This window comes from Carassius auratus, chromosome 16 (assembly GCF_003368295.1).
Source record: "Carassius auratus strain Wakin chromosome 16, ASM336829v1, whole genome shotgun sequence".
Taxonomy (NCBI): Eukaryota; Metazoa; Chordata; class Actinopteri; order Cypriniformes; family Cyprinidae; genus Carassius; species Carassius auratus.
Window position 1 is genome coordinate 26,054,616 of NC_039258.1, and position 14,336 is coordinate 26,068,951.

General features: G+C 35.2%; 1 protein-coding gene across 1 annotated transcript in view; it reads left to right on the plus strand.

The window, feature by feature from the left end:
• Positions 1 to 14,336, plus strand: part of si:dkey-12j5.1 (probable assembly chaperone of rpl4) — a 77,325-nt gene that overhangs the window by 4,233 nt on the left and 58,756 nt on the right. Inside the window, exons 5-8 of the mRNA XM_026284883.1 lie at positions 490 to 596; positions 3,159 to 3,282; positions 5,269 to 5,385; positions 7,218 to 7,286. Of these exons, the coding sequence (XP_026140668.1) occupies positions 490 to 596; positions 3,159 to 3,282; positions 5,269 to 5,385; positions 7,218 to 7,286 (417 nt within the window). The remainder of the gene's footprint in view (positions 1 to 489; positions 597 to 3,158; positions 3,283 to 5,268; positions 5,386 to 7,217; positions 7,287 to 14,336) is intronic.

Genomic DNA, 14,336 nt, shown 5'->3' on the forward strand with positions numbered 1-14,336 from the left:
TATTGTTAATAACAATAAATTCGTTCAAATATTTCTGTAAAAATCATCCTGCAACCCTGGTCCCTGGAGAATCACTGCTGACAGTGTGCATGTATTAGAAATGTCAATATCTACTAAACATCTTGAATGTGTGTTAGAAACATTATTGTAATTGATAAATTTCAAACAATATAAGATTTATAAAATATTATGTTATTATAAATCTTATTCCGCATTCAGCATAAAAATAGAAAACTTTTATGCTATGTGTGCTGTGAAAGGTTAAAGAAACATAAAATAAATAAAAGGTAAGTCTTCTGAAGCCATAAGAACAGGTGGCATATTATATCTATGGTGATTTTTGAGAGAGACTAGGATGAGATGTTAATTTTTAAATTCCACAAAAAAAAAAAACCTTGGAAAAGCAAGGTGAGTGAACAATGAAAGGGTGCATTATTATTATTATTATTATTTTATTTCATTGTCACATGTGGTTCTGTGTTCTGATAGGCTAGTGCATTCGGAGCGGCTGCATTTCCATCTGTCTGTGCCGTCTCAAAGAAGGACGTGTCTGTGGCCTTCTGTTCCATCGCTGAGATCTTCTTCACAGATCTCTGGTAAATATCTGCCTTTTTTTACACCGATATATTCTGGCTCCTATTCAACCTCTTTGTTTGCTCTAGCCTTTCTCTTTTTTTTTTTTTTTTTTTTTTTTCCTCAACCTTTTTGGCTTTCTGTACCTGCAGAGATATGACACACACACACACACACACAGACATACACACCTGGGACGCTGCAGACTGGAGCCCATCTGCTCTGAGGCCTGCAGAAAAGATCTAATCACAGACTGGTTGATAGAGGGATAGAACTCAGGATTGGAGTAATGATATGGTAGGAGAGGGATGAAAAGTAGATGTGGAATAGAGATGCGTTTAGTTGTTGATTGCCGAGGATCTTGGCACGACGTGACTTCTTTCAAACCCTGAGATTGAAATGCAAAGCATGAGGGAAAGGTCAGGTTTATTGACTAAGTAAGCTCCATACCATTTTCACACATCGTTGTACATTATGAAGGTACAGCAGCAGCCTCTAGCAAAGTACAGTACGTCTCCATGCCTTTCCTCTTGATGTACTGTATAGTTGTACGTGTGTATCGGGTTGTTGTTGTGGTAGATGTTTGCTGCAGGCGATAACTAGAAAATCAAGAGGGGCTGGAAAGAGTTTGTGTGTGTGTGTGTGTGTGCGCGGGCGCTAACAAATAACATTTTCTTCACTAGTGTTGTTGCCCTTGGGTGCTGTGGAAACTCTTGTTTAGTTCAATTATTGGTCAAACTTGTAATTTTTGGTGTAGACATTGTACCCATACAGAGCTAAAGCATGCAGTGTGTGTTACTTTGAAATAGTTCCAAAAATGCATTTAATTCTAATATATATTAGATGCTTCCCATTTTGGTATCTTCATTTAATTAAAAAACATATTTAATGCAATTAAAATATGCTTGCATATTGCAATGCAAGTAAAGTGTCTAATGTTTCAGATAACTTTGTAAAAATAAAATTTAAAAAATGGGTGAAATAATGTTCCATAATCATTCAGTGTAACAGATATATGTATGTAAAAATTAAACAACATACTCAATCTGATGTGTACTCATTTAAATATTAAAAATAAATATTAATTGCACTTATTTTTTAAAATATTTTACATGATTAAAAACTTACTGAAAAATGGGTAAAACCTGTAAAATAAAAAAATAAAGATTTAAAAATGCAGTTGATTTAGTTTTAGGGGCTGCAATGTGATTTGTGAAGTCAATGTGAAGTCTTTTAAGGTCATCAAATGATTTTTGTTCTAAATATGCCTGACTAGATTTTTTTGGTATTATATGAACTATTGTTACACTGAATGGCATTTTGAATGTCTTTTGTAAATCATGATAAAAATATATATATATTTTTTTTTTTTGCTCAGGAAAACTTTTATTAATTTCTTTGACCCATATATAATATTCATCTATATGAAGTATATCTATATGTGCACATGCAAAAAAAAAAAATGTATATGTGTGGTTTCAGGAGGCTCTAAATATTTATTCAAAATGTAGAAAGTTCAAACTTATTTATCAGGTTTTTATGATTAAATACACACACTTCTTACAACCTTTACCACTTTCCTTACTTCCATTTTGGCTTGGGCAAAATACCGGTAGACACGGTGCTTATTGAATGTTATAAGTTATCAAACTTTCACTGTATCTGCTCCTCAGCTATCAATGTGAGGAACATCTGTACTTCCTCAACAGACCATGAAACAGCCATTTTTTGGTTGTTAAAAAAGATTGTGCTGATTTACAGTAAAGGGGGTCTGGTGTGTTCACTTCTCACTGCTGTGTGTGTGTGCACTTGAATGGGTTAAATGCAGAGCACCAGTTCTGAGTATAGGTTACCATACTTGGCAAATGTCACGACTTCACTGTCTAATCAAACACTGTCTGACGAAATCGCTTCAATGAGCTTTAATAAGAAGAAATATAGATTTCATTTACACAGTGAGTGTTATACATCTGATTAATTTATACAGTGTATGTATAGCATTTTATTTGTTCTATTGCAGTTTTTGTTCCGTTGCTTGTAATTCATTCCTTATTGTTATTTAATCAGTCACTCTTTGTTTTGTGTGAGCAAAAGTTTACATGAACTTTTGTGATATTGACATTGGTGACAAACATTATGAAAATTTTGATGCTTCCTACTTCCTCATCTCATCCTCCTCCTTATTATACACTGGTTCCTATTACCTCGTCCTCGTTTTCATCCTTGCTTTCTTTTATCTTATCCAACATGCTCTTAACCTGTATCATGACTTCTCATCCTACCCTGCTTTCTTTTATCTTATAACACTTGATCTCATTCTATCCTGCTTCCTTTTATCCTATATTGCTTCTTCTCATCCTGTATCTCTCACTTTATATCATTACCTATTATATTGTTCTCTTCTTATCCTTTTTTAATATCTCTTGTCTTTTTAATTAAGGTATTGATTGATCATAATTTCTTTGAAAATATTTGCACACCGGTATTTATGGAAAAGATTGTATTTGCACATGAGTTTAATATCCCTGACTGGCTTTTATGTGCTTTAATTAGCTTTCTAACTCTTTTTTTTTATTGTTTGACAGCATGGAGGAGGGCGCTGCTGACCGTTGCAAAGAGGCCATCGACAAAGCCTTACAGTACGACGAGCACAACCCTGAAGCTCTCCAGTTGATGGCCAGCTACTTGTTCAGCATCGAGAAAACTGAGGTACGACAGGACAACTGTGGAGTGAATTACCCAGAGTTCCCTCACTGTCTCTCTAGTTCACTGCAGAGTTCTGAGCAGTGGGTCATTATGCGTTCATAATTAGTGTAGGTGGAGAATAGCCGAGTCATGTATTTATGAGCAGACACAGATAGAAATTATGTGAGAGAGCGAGTGATTAAGAAAGACAGGTTTTGGGCATGTACAATGGTTTTTGTATGAGGGATAGGCAACAATGGCAGATTAGAGAGTTAGGTCACAGTTAATGAATTACAAGCCATTAAGAAAACAAGCTTATTGAATATGACTCTGGGACAGATTTACTCCTAGTGTGTTTTGATGCAGTCCTCACTGAACCACTAGGGGGCAAACAGACATAAGCCCAGCACGTCTGAGTTGAGCTTTTCATGTAATATTTGTGGGTAATTCACTTTAGAAGACACTTCCAATTCCCTTCAAAGACCTGCCAGCGAAACTTGACTGAACAATCACAAACTTGAGTCTTTTTGTGTCCTCTAACCTCTAAGGTTTGTACTTTCTCATCTCATCCTGTCACTGCTTCTCATCCAGTTTTTCCTCCCTCTTGTCATTTACCACGTTCTCTTATTCTTATTTACAGTATGCTATTTTCTTATGTTCCTCTCATGTTTTACTATTTCCTCTCATTCAGTACCATTTCCTCTCATCCTAAACCACTGCTTTTTGTTCATACTATTTCCTACTTCACAACATATATTCCAACTTCATAGTGAATTCCTCTCAACATATTCTACATTCAGTTCTTCCTTTCATCTCATGTATTGTTCCCTCATGTCCTTTATCTTGTTCCTTTTACCACATATTATTCACTTGCTATTTCCTGCTTCTGGTCATAACATACAGTGGGAATTCCTGTCATGCTGTAAGGTCTCCTCTCATCTTATATTACTGTCTCTCACTCTTACTTCCTTTGTCCTATCACACTTCCTTTCAACGTACTCTATTTTCTCTTCTCCTTTACTGCTTTCACTCCTCCTATCCTACTTGATTTCGTCTTGTACTACTACCTGTTATCCTACTTTTTAATTTCCTTTCATGCTTTGCTCCTTCTTCTGTCTATACTAATACTTATTGCTCATGCTATTTTCTACAGTACTTCTTTGCATCATATACAGTACCACTTCCTCTCATCCTTTATCACTTCCTCATCTCATTTTCTCTCACCCTGACCTATTTCCTTTCATCCTTTTCTCTATTTTACCTCCTCATACCACTACCTGTTAATCTACTTTGTCACCTACTCTCATCCTTTACTACTTTCTGTTACCTGTGCGTTTTCTTACTACTTTTCATCATATACAGTTCTACTTCCTCTAAATCCTATATCGCTTCCTCTCATTCTGACTTATTGTTTCTTACCTACTTACTCTTATCCTTTGCTACCCGTCATTCTATTCTGTGACTTCCTCTTATCTGACACTACTTCCCCTCATCTTATAGAGCTTCCTGGTGTCCTGTTCTACTTCCTGTCATTTTATTCCTCGTCCTAGTTTCTTATCTCCTCATTCCATCTTGTTTCCTATCTTATCATCTTACTTCCTCCCTTCGTATACCAGTTTTTAATGGCCCTGTTTCTTGCTTCTTTGCATCATATGCTTATTCCTTTTAGACTGTCTTTCTCTTCCCAACCTAATTCCTATTTTCCTGTCCTCAACATATTCTAATCCCTTTTATCTTTTCCTACTTCTTTTCATACTATCATACTTCCTTTCATCTCATACCACTACCAGTTATCCTAATTTCTCTCACTTCCTTTCATCCTTTACCACTTCCCCTCTTCTTGTAGAGCACCCTGTTGTCCTATCCTACTACTTGTCATCCAGTTCTACTTCCTAAATCCTCATATCCTTGTTCCTCTCATCCTATACCTTTTCCTTAAAGAGGCATATTTTTTTACAATCAGTATAACTAGAGGAGCGGCTCTTTCAGTTTTGTTATGTTTTTCTGCAGGAGGGGCGTGAGTACCTGAAGAAGAGCGTGTCGTCATGGTTGCCTAGCCTACAGAAAGAGGAAGAATCAATGGCGAGCACAGAGCATGACATGGAGGAGGAAGAAGATCAGAATAAGGTGTGAGCACAGCTGTTTGTGTTCTAAAGGCAACAGAGAGATAAAGATAGGATGCATCATGACCTTTTCTTTGACCTCTTTCTGATGGCATGGAACGAAAAAATACTGCACTTAAAAAGTTTTTAGTCTGAGAAAGATAAGGAAAGAAAAGAAACAAACTAGCTTATTTTATCTTTTCATTTTTCTCTGAATACCAGGCCAAGGCTGTGGCAGTCTGCCGCAAGGGTGGCCCTGGGGCCACACACACACACACACACACATCCTTCATCGAGTGACCATGCTTCACTGCTGACAGTCTTGCGACTCTTAATTGTTTTTTTTGCTTAAGGCTACAAGTTTCATGCTTATTCAAAGACATATTTTAATTTCCGTGTGACTAAATGAAGTTAAGGAGGGCTCTACGCGGCTGAAGAAACTGAAAAACAAGCCTCACCTGAACTGACTCGCTGAGGGAATTTAAAAAAGTTGTTTACTTTCCTGCTGGTTAAAATTTCAGGAAACTTTCTGGCACTAGACATAAATTTGTCATATGTAGATGCTGCTTTGTGACGTTTGCACAGAAATCTTGGCAGGCAGGAGAGTATGTGCCTGTTTAAAGCATGATGTAATCCGGGTTCAGAGCTCTTATCAACCCTTTTATAAAAAAAAAAAAAAAAAACAACAACATTTATTCAGTAAAGAGATGAGAGCTTGTGTTTGTACAGTAAACAATGCAACATCACAGACAGGCTACAATTAACACAACAGATGAAATGGCCTTGATGGTGTGATGAAATATAGACTAAGTAAATAGTGTTTATAAAATTGGCATTATTAAAATGTCTATTGAGACTTAAATTTTTTTTAGTAATTCAACTTTTATTTATTTAATGGACCATTAGCCAAATGCAAATTTAAAGCTGTTTCCCTTTTGATAGTTAACAATACACTATTTGGCATTTTTCTGTCCTTAAATAGTTATTAAACCACCTGTATTATTTGCAGTTATGTCATGAAGTAAAATGACCTACGAAATTTAAGCAATGTTGAGTAAAAATGAGAATTATCAAAGGTTTATTGAAAGCGTTTGTGGTATACTGCTGATTACCATTCACAATACCTTCGACATCAACTTTAAAGGTGCACTCCACTATTTTTGAAAATGGGTAATAGCACAGTTGCTGTGGACTATCTTCAGGCACTGCATAATATCAGTAGTTTTATCATTTTATTCATAGATATTTTCCAGTAGATGCAATACAAACAATATTCAGTAATAAACAATGTACATTTAAAAAGACAAGCAGTTAACACTTTTATTCAGCAAGGACACATTAAATGGAGCAAAAGTGACTCTTTTACATGGGTACAAACAAAAGATTTATATTTCAAATAAATTCTAAAAGTCAAGCAGCAAAACAGTTTTCAGTCATTAAAATGCTAATAATTAAAACGTTTCATAAACGCAAAAGCAGCATATCATAATGATTTCTTATGAATCATTTGGCACTGAGGACTGGAGTAATGGCTACTTAAAAATCAGCTTTGGCAATACAGGAATATATATATATATATGAAAGTAGAAATATAGTTATTTTAAAATATAATAATATTTCACTGTATTTTTGAAAAAAATTAATCCAGCCTTGGGGAGCATAAGGGTCTCTTGTCTAAAAAAAAACCAGTGTATTTATTTTCTAATAAATTTGTGTAAATTAGCTGTAAAAGAGTAGCATTTGTTCTATAAAAATGAAAAATAAGTTTTCATAATTTTCTTTATGAAATCACATCAAGTCTTTTTTAAACTAATTTACTTTTCAGTTAATATTTACAGTTTTTGTTTTATGTTTTAGAGCAACATCCCGCCTTATGAATCCAGAATAACAACAGCCAAACTGCTGATCGAGGCCGAAGAATATGAGGTAAGATGATGGTCTAGATCAACACTTTTAAGAAGAAACATTTCAAATGTTTCGATCGGTTTAGAGAATTCATGTTTCAGAATGTTCATCTTCACTGCTCCTCGGCAAGGCTGACGTGAAATGTCAGTGAATGTTGAAGAGGAGCGTAAAGTACCTGTCAGTAATTCTTTGAGGTGTTAGTAATGCCGTCCTCTACACCGGTTCCACTGATGAGCTGTTCTCAAGCTACTGGGTTAGAAATCATTTCATAAGAGTGCATTGGATCCATTCTAGAGTCAGTCTTTATTTATCCAGTGTGAGCACAGTTTAATCCAAGACAATCCACTCTTGCTGTGAAAGCACATTTAAAGACCTATAGAATACGTCTTGTACAAGTACACTAATATTAGCTACATGTCTAACAAACAGGCTTAAAGCTGTCAGTGTTGTGTGTAATGAGGAGGTTTAATGTGAGCTCTACTGCAGCTGTAGAGTAAACCATCACCCGGTGTGTTCTTATACTGTATAATTTGTCAGCAGGACAGTTATTTACTACCTAAAGATGACTTCTTCTGTGGCTGCTCTTTGGCGGGTGAAAGGAACAAATTGGTTAGCTGTTCTTGTAACCCATAAGGAATTATTAATATTATTATTATAACTAAAGAAACCCTTTTGAATGCATGTGTTCCTGCTTCTATTGAATGCATGTGTACACCATAATGATGTCATGCTGTCTAGGTATAGGCAGTTGACTTGTTTGTGAGACGCAAATGTTCAGAAGCTGAAGTGAATTGTATAGTCCTCCAGTGTTGGTTAGTAGTTTTAGTCTTTTGTATCAAGGTGTCCCACAGCTCTTTTGGAGTTCTGAGGGAGACCGTGTTCACAGTTAATAAGGCTAAGACTATAGATTTGTTTCCCTTTAAACCCATATCGCTTTTTCTATCAGCACTAAGGTGTCCTTTAAATAATGCAGGATTGGTATTTTATTTGCACTTTACTGTGACCTTTGCAGTTGAGTGTGAGTGTGCAGTAGGGCTCTTTCCGTCCAGCACTTGGAGAGAGGTATCGGCAAAAGTGAGAGAACAGAGAATTTAAATAATAGCGAAGTGGAAAAGGAAGAATGATGGGGTCGAGAGACAGAATGAAGTAGGGCAGGACCAGGATGAGATGCTGTAAGGTGAGGGAGAGAGAATGATAAATTGACAGCTGTGTGGAGCACCCTTTTCTTTAGTTCTTTTTCACACTTGCTTATGTTTGTACGGTTCATCCTGAGGAGACAGTGAAGGACTGAGGGCTGCTGCCTGACTTTTAAAAAGCATCTGCTCTCCCTTAGCTGAACACGAATAGAATCTCCTCTCAGCATGGGGAACATATTAATATTAAAACCAGTCACCTGGCTGTCTGTCAAAATGATGCCAAAGGTTGCAGGGTCAGCTCTGCGACAGCGGGTGTTTAGACAGAAGCCGGGCCCCTGGCGGCAAGGCCCTTTGATTGGACAGCTGGGAAAGGTGAGCACTTCTAAACCGAGAGAAAGGAAGAGAGAAAAAGAAGGATGGACAAATGTAGTTATCTAGAAGGCAGTCCAAGCTCCCAAGAAATCCCTGTTGGATTTTGTTTTAGAACATTCAGCATAAGAATGATAAATTTTTGTAATAGGGTTTTTTGTAATAGGAATAATTTAACAACTTTAGGAGCACGGTCAAACATTTAGGAGTACCTTATCAATCATTTAAAATTCTGAAAACTGACCTTCCCATTACAAGGTGATATTTGACTCCTTAAAATGATTTGAGGGAATTAAGTTTTTACCTTTTATGGAATTTTTCTAACTTTATATAACTATTTATATAAGTATATCATTTATCAAATGAAAAAAATATTGATTTAAAGGCTTTTTAACATTTCTAATTAAAACAATATGATAAAAAGTAGAATAAGTTACTAATCAAATGAAGTCAGCGTTTAAGACATTAAGATTGTTCTACAGAAGTGTGTTCTTCTGTGCCACAAGTGGCTTGAAGCTGTATTTTCAGAAATTTAATGAGGCTCAGAAGTTGCATCAGTGCAGTTAAATTCATTAATTCATGGTGAGGTTAATGTTTTAAATGACTACATAATAACAATTTTGTATAAAGAAATATTAAGTAATTTAAAGGTACAGGTTGTATGATCTGCCACTAGAGGGCACACTACCAAAACAATAACAATCACGTGGTTTGATGACGCTAAGGAGGAGTGTGGAATGATGGGATTTGTTGTCTTCTACCCAACTGCTTTTGGCCATCAATGAGAAAGATAAATCATGGATTTAACACGATTTCAACGATTTGCGGGAGTAGATTACATACAAAGTCAATGCACAGACGCAATCAGACTATGGATCAGACGCGTCCTTGCTCAGGTTTGAGTTCAGACTTTGGTCAGATAGAAATAATCTTGTGTGAGTATGTATTAACAATTTTTTTTAATAACCCAAAATATAAATAAAATAAAATGAAATCAAAAACATGAACAATTTAACAAAATGATCATTATTTGTAATATTCTGACACATATTGAGGGGAAATATTTAAATACTTTGAAATAGTGATTTAAAAAAAAAAAATTATTCCATGTTATCCTATGAAGGAAGAAAGGCTCTGTTCTTATTACAGGTGTAAAATGTTTGCTTGATTTATAGATTATAGAATATGTGTGTGTCCTTGTGCCATAATGTCCTGCATGAACACATTCAATATTAGTTTTGTTGGCTATGTATGTAACTGTCAGACAGTGGCAATTCAAAATGAGTTTTGAGGACTCAGGAGAGTGTGTGTGTGTGTGTGTGTGTGTGTAGTGGCAGTGCATGCTGCATGAGCTAACTCGATATTAGCAAGGCCATTTCCTGTTCCACTCCAGCTGGGTCAAAGCCTGACACACTCTGGGACAGCACAAGATTGATGTCTTGCTTTGTTAGTGGGCTGAACAGAGGGAGGAGAGGAAGAGCGACACAGGCAGTAGGACGAGTGGGAGGAATGGAAAGAGCGAAAAGAGATATAGTTGTATGAAATGCTGTAGTTGGGAGGAGAAGGAAGTCTTGCCCTTTAGAAGTTACGAAAGTGCTGTTTAATGTCTGTAGCGAAGGACTTAATTATCTTTAAAGAGGGAGATATAAAAAAACCCTTCAAACCCCAGGGACCAACACACAAGGTTATACACACACACAGAGACCCGTGTGGAGTGTTTCACTTTTTGTCTGTGAACACAGTGACAGTAACCCCATCTGGATACTTATGCCATGCTTAAATTAATGAATGTCTTTGCATTAAGTAAAAAAACATTATACCTCTTTTCGTTTTGGTTGAACTTAAATTGGTTAAACCTTAGTAACCAAAATGACCAAGAAAGTTTCTCACATCATTTGTTTTCAGATTTCATTTTTTTTTTCTAAACTGTAACTCAATGGAATTATGTGAGTTTAAAAAATGTTTTAAATTAGTGACCATTTTTTTTAAAGGGATGGGGATAGTTCACCCAAAAATGAAAATCCTGTCATTAATTTCTCACTCAAACCAGTAAGACCTTCATTCATCTTCAGGACTCAAATGAAGATATATTTTATGAAATCAAGAGTTTTCTGACCCTGCATAGACAGCAGTGCAACTACCACATTTAAGTCCCATAAAGGTAGTAAAGACATCATTAAAATATTATTCAACCTTAATTTTATGAAGCTCAAGATTACATTGTGTGCAAAGATCCTACAACCTTTTGGTTTGTTTGCTATGCCATGCTACTCTGTGATGTGATTTGTACATGTCTGAATTTCTTACTCTAGGGTTTTGTTAATGTCAGGACACCATTATACAGAATTAACATTGTGTTAGCTATAGATGTGGCTTTTATAGTGATTTTCTCTGAGAGAAGGAACATATGACAGTCTCTTAGAGACTAAGCTGGCTTTAAGGCTTTAACACATCTCCACATCTTCACTGGGTACTAATAATGTTCTCTTTTTTTTTTTTTCTATCTCTTTCTCATTCCGGTCTTTTGTTTGTGTGTGTGTGTGTGTCGGAGCTCGGCGAGAGAGTCATCAGTAATTCAGACCGGCTCTGATAAGAATGATAATTTGGGAAGATAATCTCTCCCTTCGTGTCAGTCTCAGGAGGGTAAAAAAGAGCACTGAGGAGTATTTTTTAGAAGCGAAGAAGCCATGTGTGTGTTAAGGCTGAGGGTCATCTTTGCTGTTCACTTTTTGTTTCCTGGGTTGTTAAACTGTGTTGTCGAGTTTTCGTTTACTGAGATAGTAGTTATTTTTTCTTGTTTGAATTCGTATCTGTTCAGTGCGTGATGGATCTGTGTTTGAAGCTCCTTGCAAACTGCTGATGTGATTGCTGGCGTGATCTAATAAGGTTGCATAATAGAATTACATCTGCATTTGATTACAGGCAGATTGTTTTTATTTAGGTATCCGAGATAATATCAAAACATGTTTACTGTATTTGTCGACCAGCCCGATACAGCAACATTGGCTCAACTATGATATAATTTTAAGGTGGAATTGTTGTTTTGGTTGTTGTTTTGTTGTTTCCAATGGTAGGTGATGAGAGAGTTTGGGGAAACTTGTTTGATATTGTCAATATTTTATCTAGTACTGTTAGAGATGCAGAAATTACACACACTTAAATAGCTGAAAATCAGTTAAAGTTAAAACTACCTGTTATATGCCTCCCAGTTTTCACAATAAATGTAACTTAAAAAAAAAAATGTGTGGAAAAAAATATGCATGCATGTGTGATATTACATCTAGATTACCCTACACTATAAAAAGTAATTTGAGTTTACTTAATTCAGTTGTGCAAATCTTCATCTTTCATCTTGGTTTTAAGTGTAATTTAAATCTCTGCTAATATGTTAAAAGTATTCCTTACATATTTTGAGTTCAATAAATTTAAGCCATTTAAGTTTTCTGCATATTCAGCCATTTAAGTGCATTGCCGCATTAATTATGCAATTGCTTTGTTTTACAGTTGTTGTTTTTATTTTGCTATTTTATTTTCTGTCTTGTCGGTAGTAGCTCAACAAAAAGAGCAAATAAAATGGTTGTTACAATTAATAAAAATAAATGAAATTGAATTGTTACCTCTGTTGTGATTCCCGTGCTGAATGTTGAAGTCTGTTTATGACTTATTACCACAAATATGAAAAGACTTTGTCAATCTAATAAAAAGCTTTTCATGAAAATTCAGCTTATGAGATGTTCTCTCAAATATTTCAGTAATATTTCATTCAGTATGACTTTGGGAGACGAGTGAATGCAACTAGTGAAAGATAACTGCAGACATGGAGGAAATGAGTGAAAAGTCTAAGACTTTTTCTTTTCTTCTGTTATGTTACACATTAGCAACATAATGCACTGTTGCAACACACTTTTTTATTAATGTCATTGGTTCCTTTGTGGCTACTTGAATATTTAAGTGTCACTCAAAAAAAAGAAAAAAGTAAATAAACTGTTTTATTTAGATGAAAGTTTACATAACCGATTTTTACAAATTTGATGAATTTACTTAATTACTCTGTGTTATGTTTACTTGCTTTTCTTAGATGCAGTAATTACTTTTTTTTTCACATGAGTATAGAATTTGAAAATAATAGAGGAAAAAAATTATAATTAGAAAATAAGAAAATCTTTTTGGTGGGCAAGTACAATTTTTAATTAACTGAAAATTCCAGTTTCATTTCAGGTTTACCTTTTCAGAGTATTTTATTCTTTCCTTTTGTTTTTGAACAGTTTAATGTTTGATTATTTTTATCTAGTCTCATCACTCTTGATTTGAATAGGCTTGTTTCATTATCTACTTAAAGTAATTACTCTCCGTTTCTCTTTTTAGACGAAGCGCTGTAGTGGTGTTTGAATGATCTGCTCATAACAAAGCTAAACGAAACCAAGAATAAAACTTTTTCACCTCTGCCCGCAGTTGGAACTATAAAGAGAGAGATTTCTGAAGCGTCTCCGCAGTGACCCTGGAGTCGTGTTTCTATCCCTTCATGCAGGACTCATAAGCTCACTCCCAGTCTAATGCCACTCTGAGCCTCTCTCTAATTGAGATAATGCTTCGCCACAACTCTAAGCTGGAGTGATTGGCTGACACTTTTAATAGCGGTTTGAGGAACTTTTAGCTAATGAAAAGAATGAAATGTTCATCAGGCACTGACACTGAATTTTATTTGTTATGACTTTAAAGCTTCGGATAGAGCTGAGAGCTTTTTGTGACGCACCATTTGATGTGAAAACTCACACATGCATTAAGTGTTCAAGCACTTTGACCTAAAGATGCCAGAGGCTGTTTGCTCAACATATATCTTTAATCAGAACTTTCTGCAGGGAGCTCTTAACTTTGAATTTCAGTTTAAGGAGCATCAAATATTTGAAGAGAGCAAGGGCTATACAGTCACTGAGTTACACTGACCTGCCTATTTAAAGTCTTCTATTCTTAATAAAATCATTCATTGTTAATCAGTGTTCAATGATACATAAGGTTCTTGTTGGCTTATAGATGTGCACATGATATATAATGCAAAATCATTCATAGTCCTTAATATGTATGATTTGTATCTCTTAAATTTGAGTTTAATGCTGAATTATATGGTTTTATAGATTACATAATGAAATAATTTTTTTTTTCATAGATGCAAACCTCTCTTTTGCTCCAGATGTGTGTCTCAATCTCTGTGGTTCTGGACTAAGTAAGCAGTCAAAGGTTCCCAGCATTTGCATACAGGCATTTATACATTACAGAATTAACAATGTTTCTCATCATCAGTAAAATTAATGTTTTAAATATAATAGTTTATCCAAAATTAAGGTTCAACCATTCATTAATCTCTTTATAAACTAATGGTTTTCTGGTTTACACAGTTGTTAACATTAGAGATGCATTAGCTAAAAATGGCCATTATGTCTGTATAGCATTTATTTATCTTTGTTAATGTTGGTTCATAAAAATACAGTTGTTTATGTTAGTTCACAGTGCAGATTTATAGCAGAATGTCAGAGCTCCTCTTTTTGTGTTCAATGAAAGTGAATGTGGA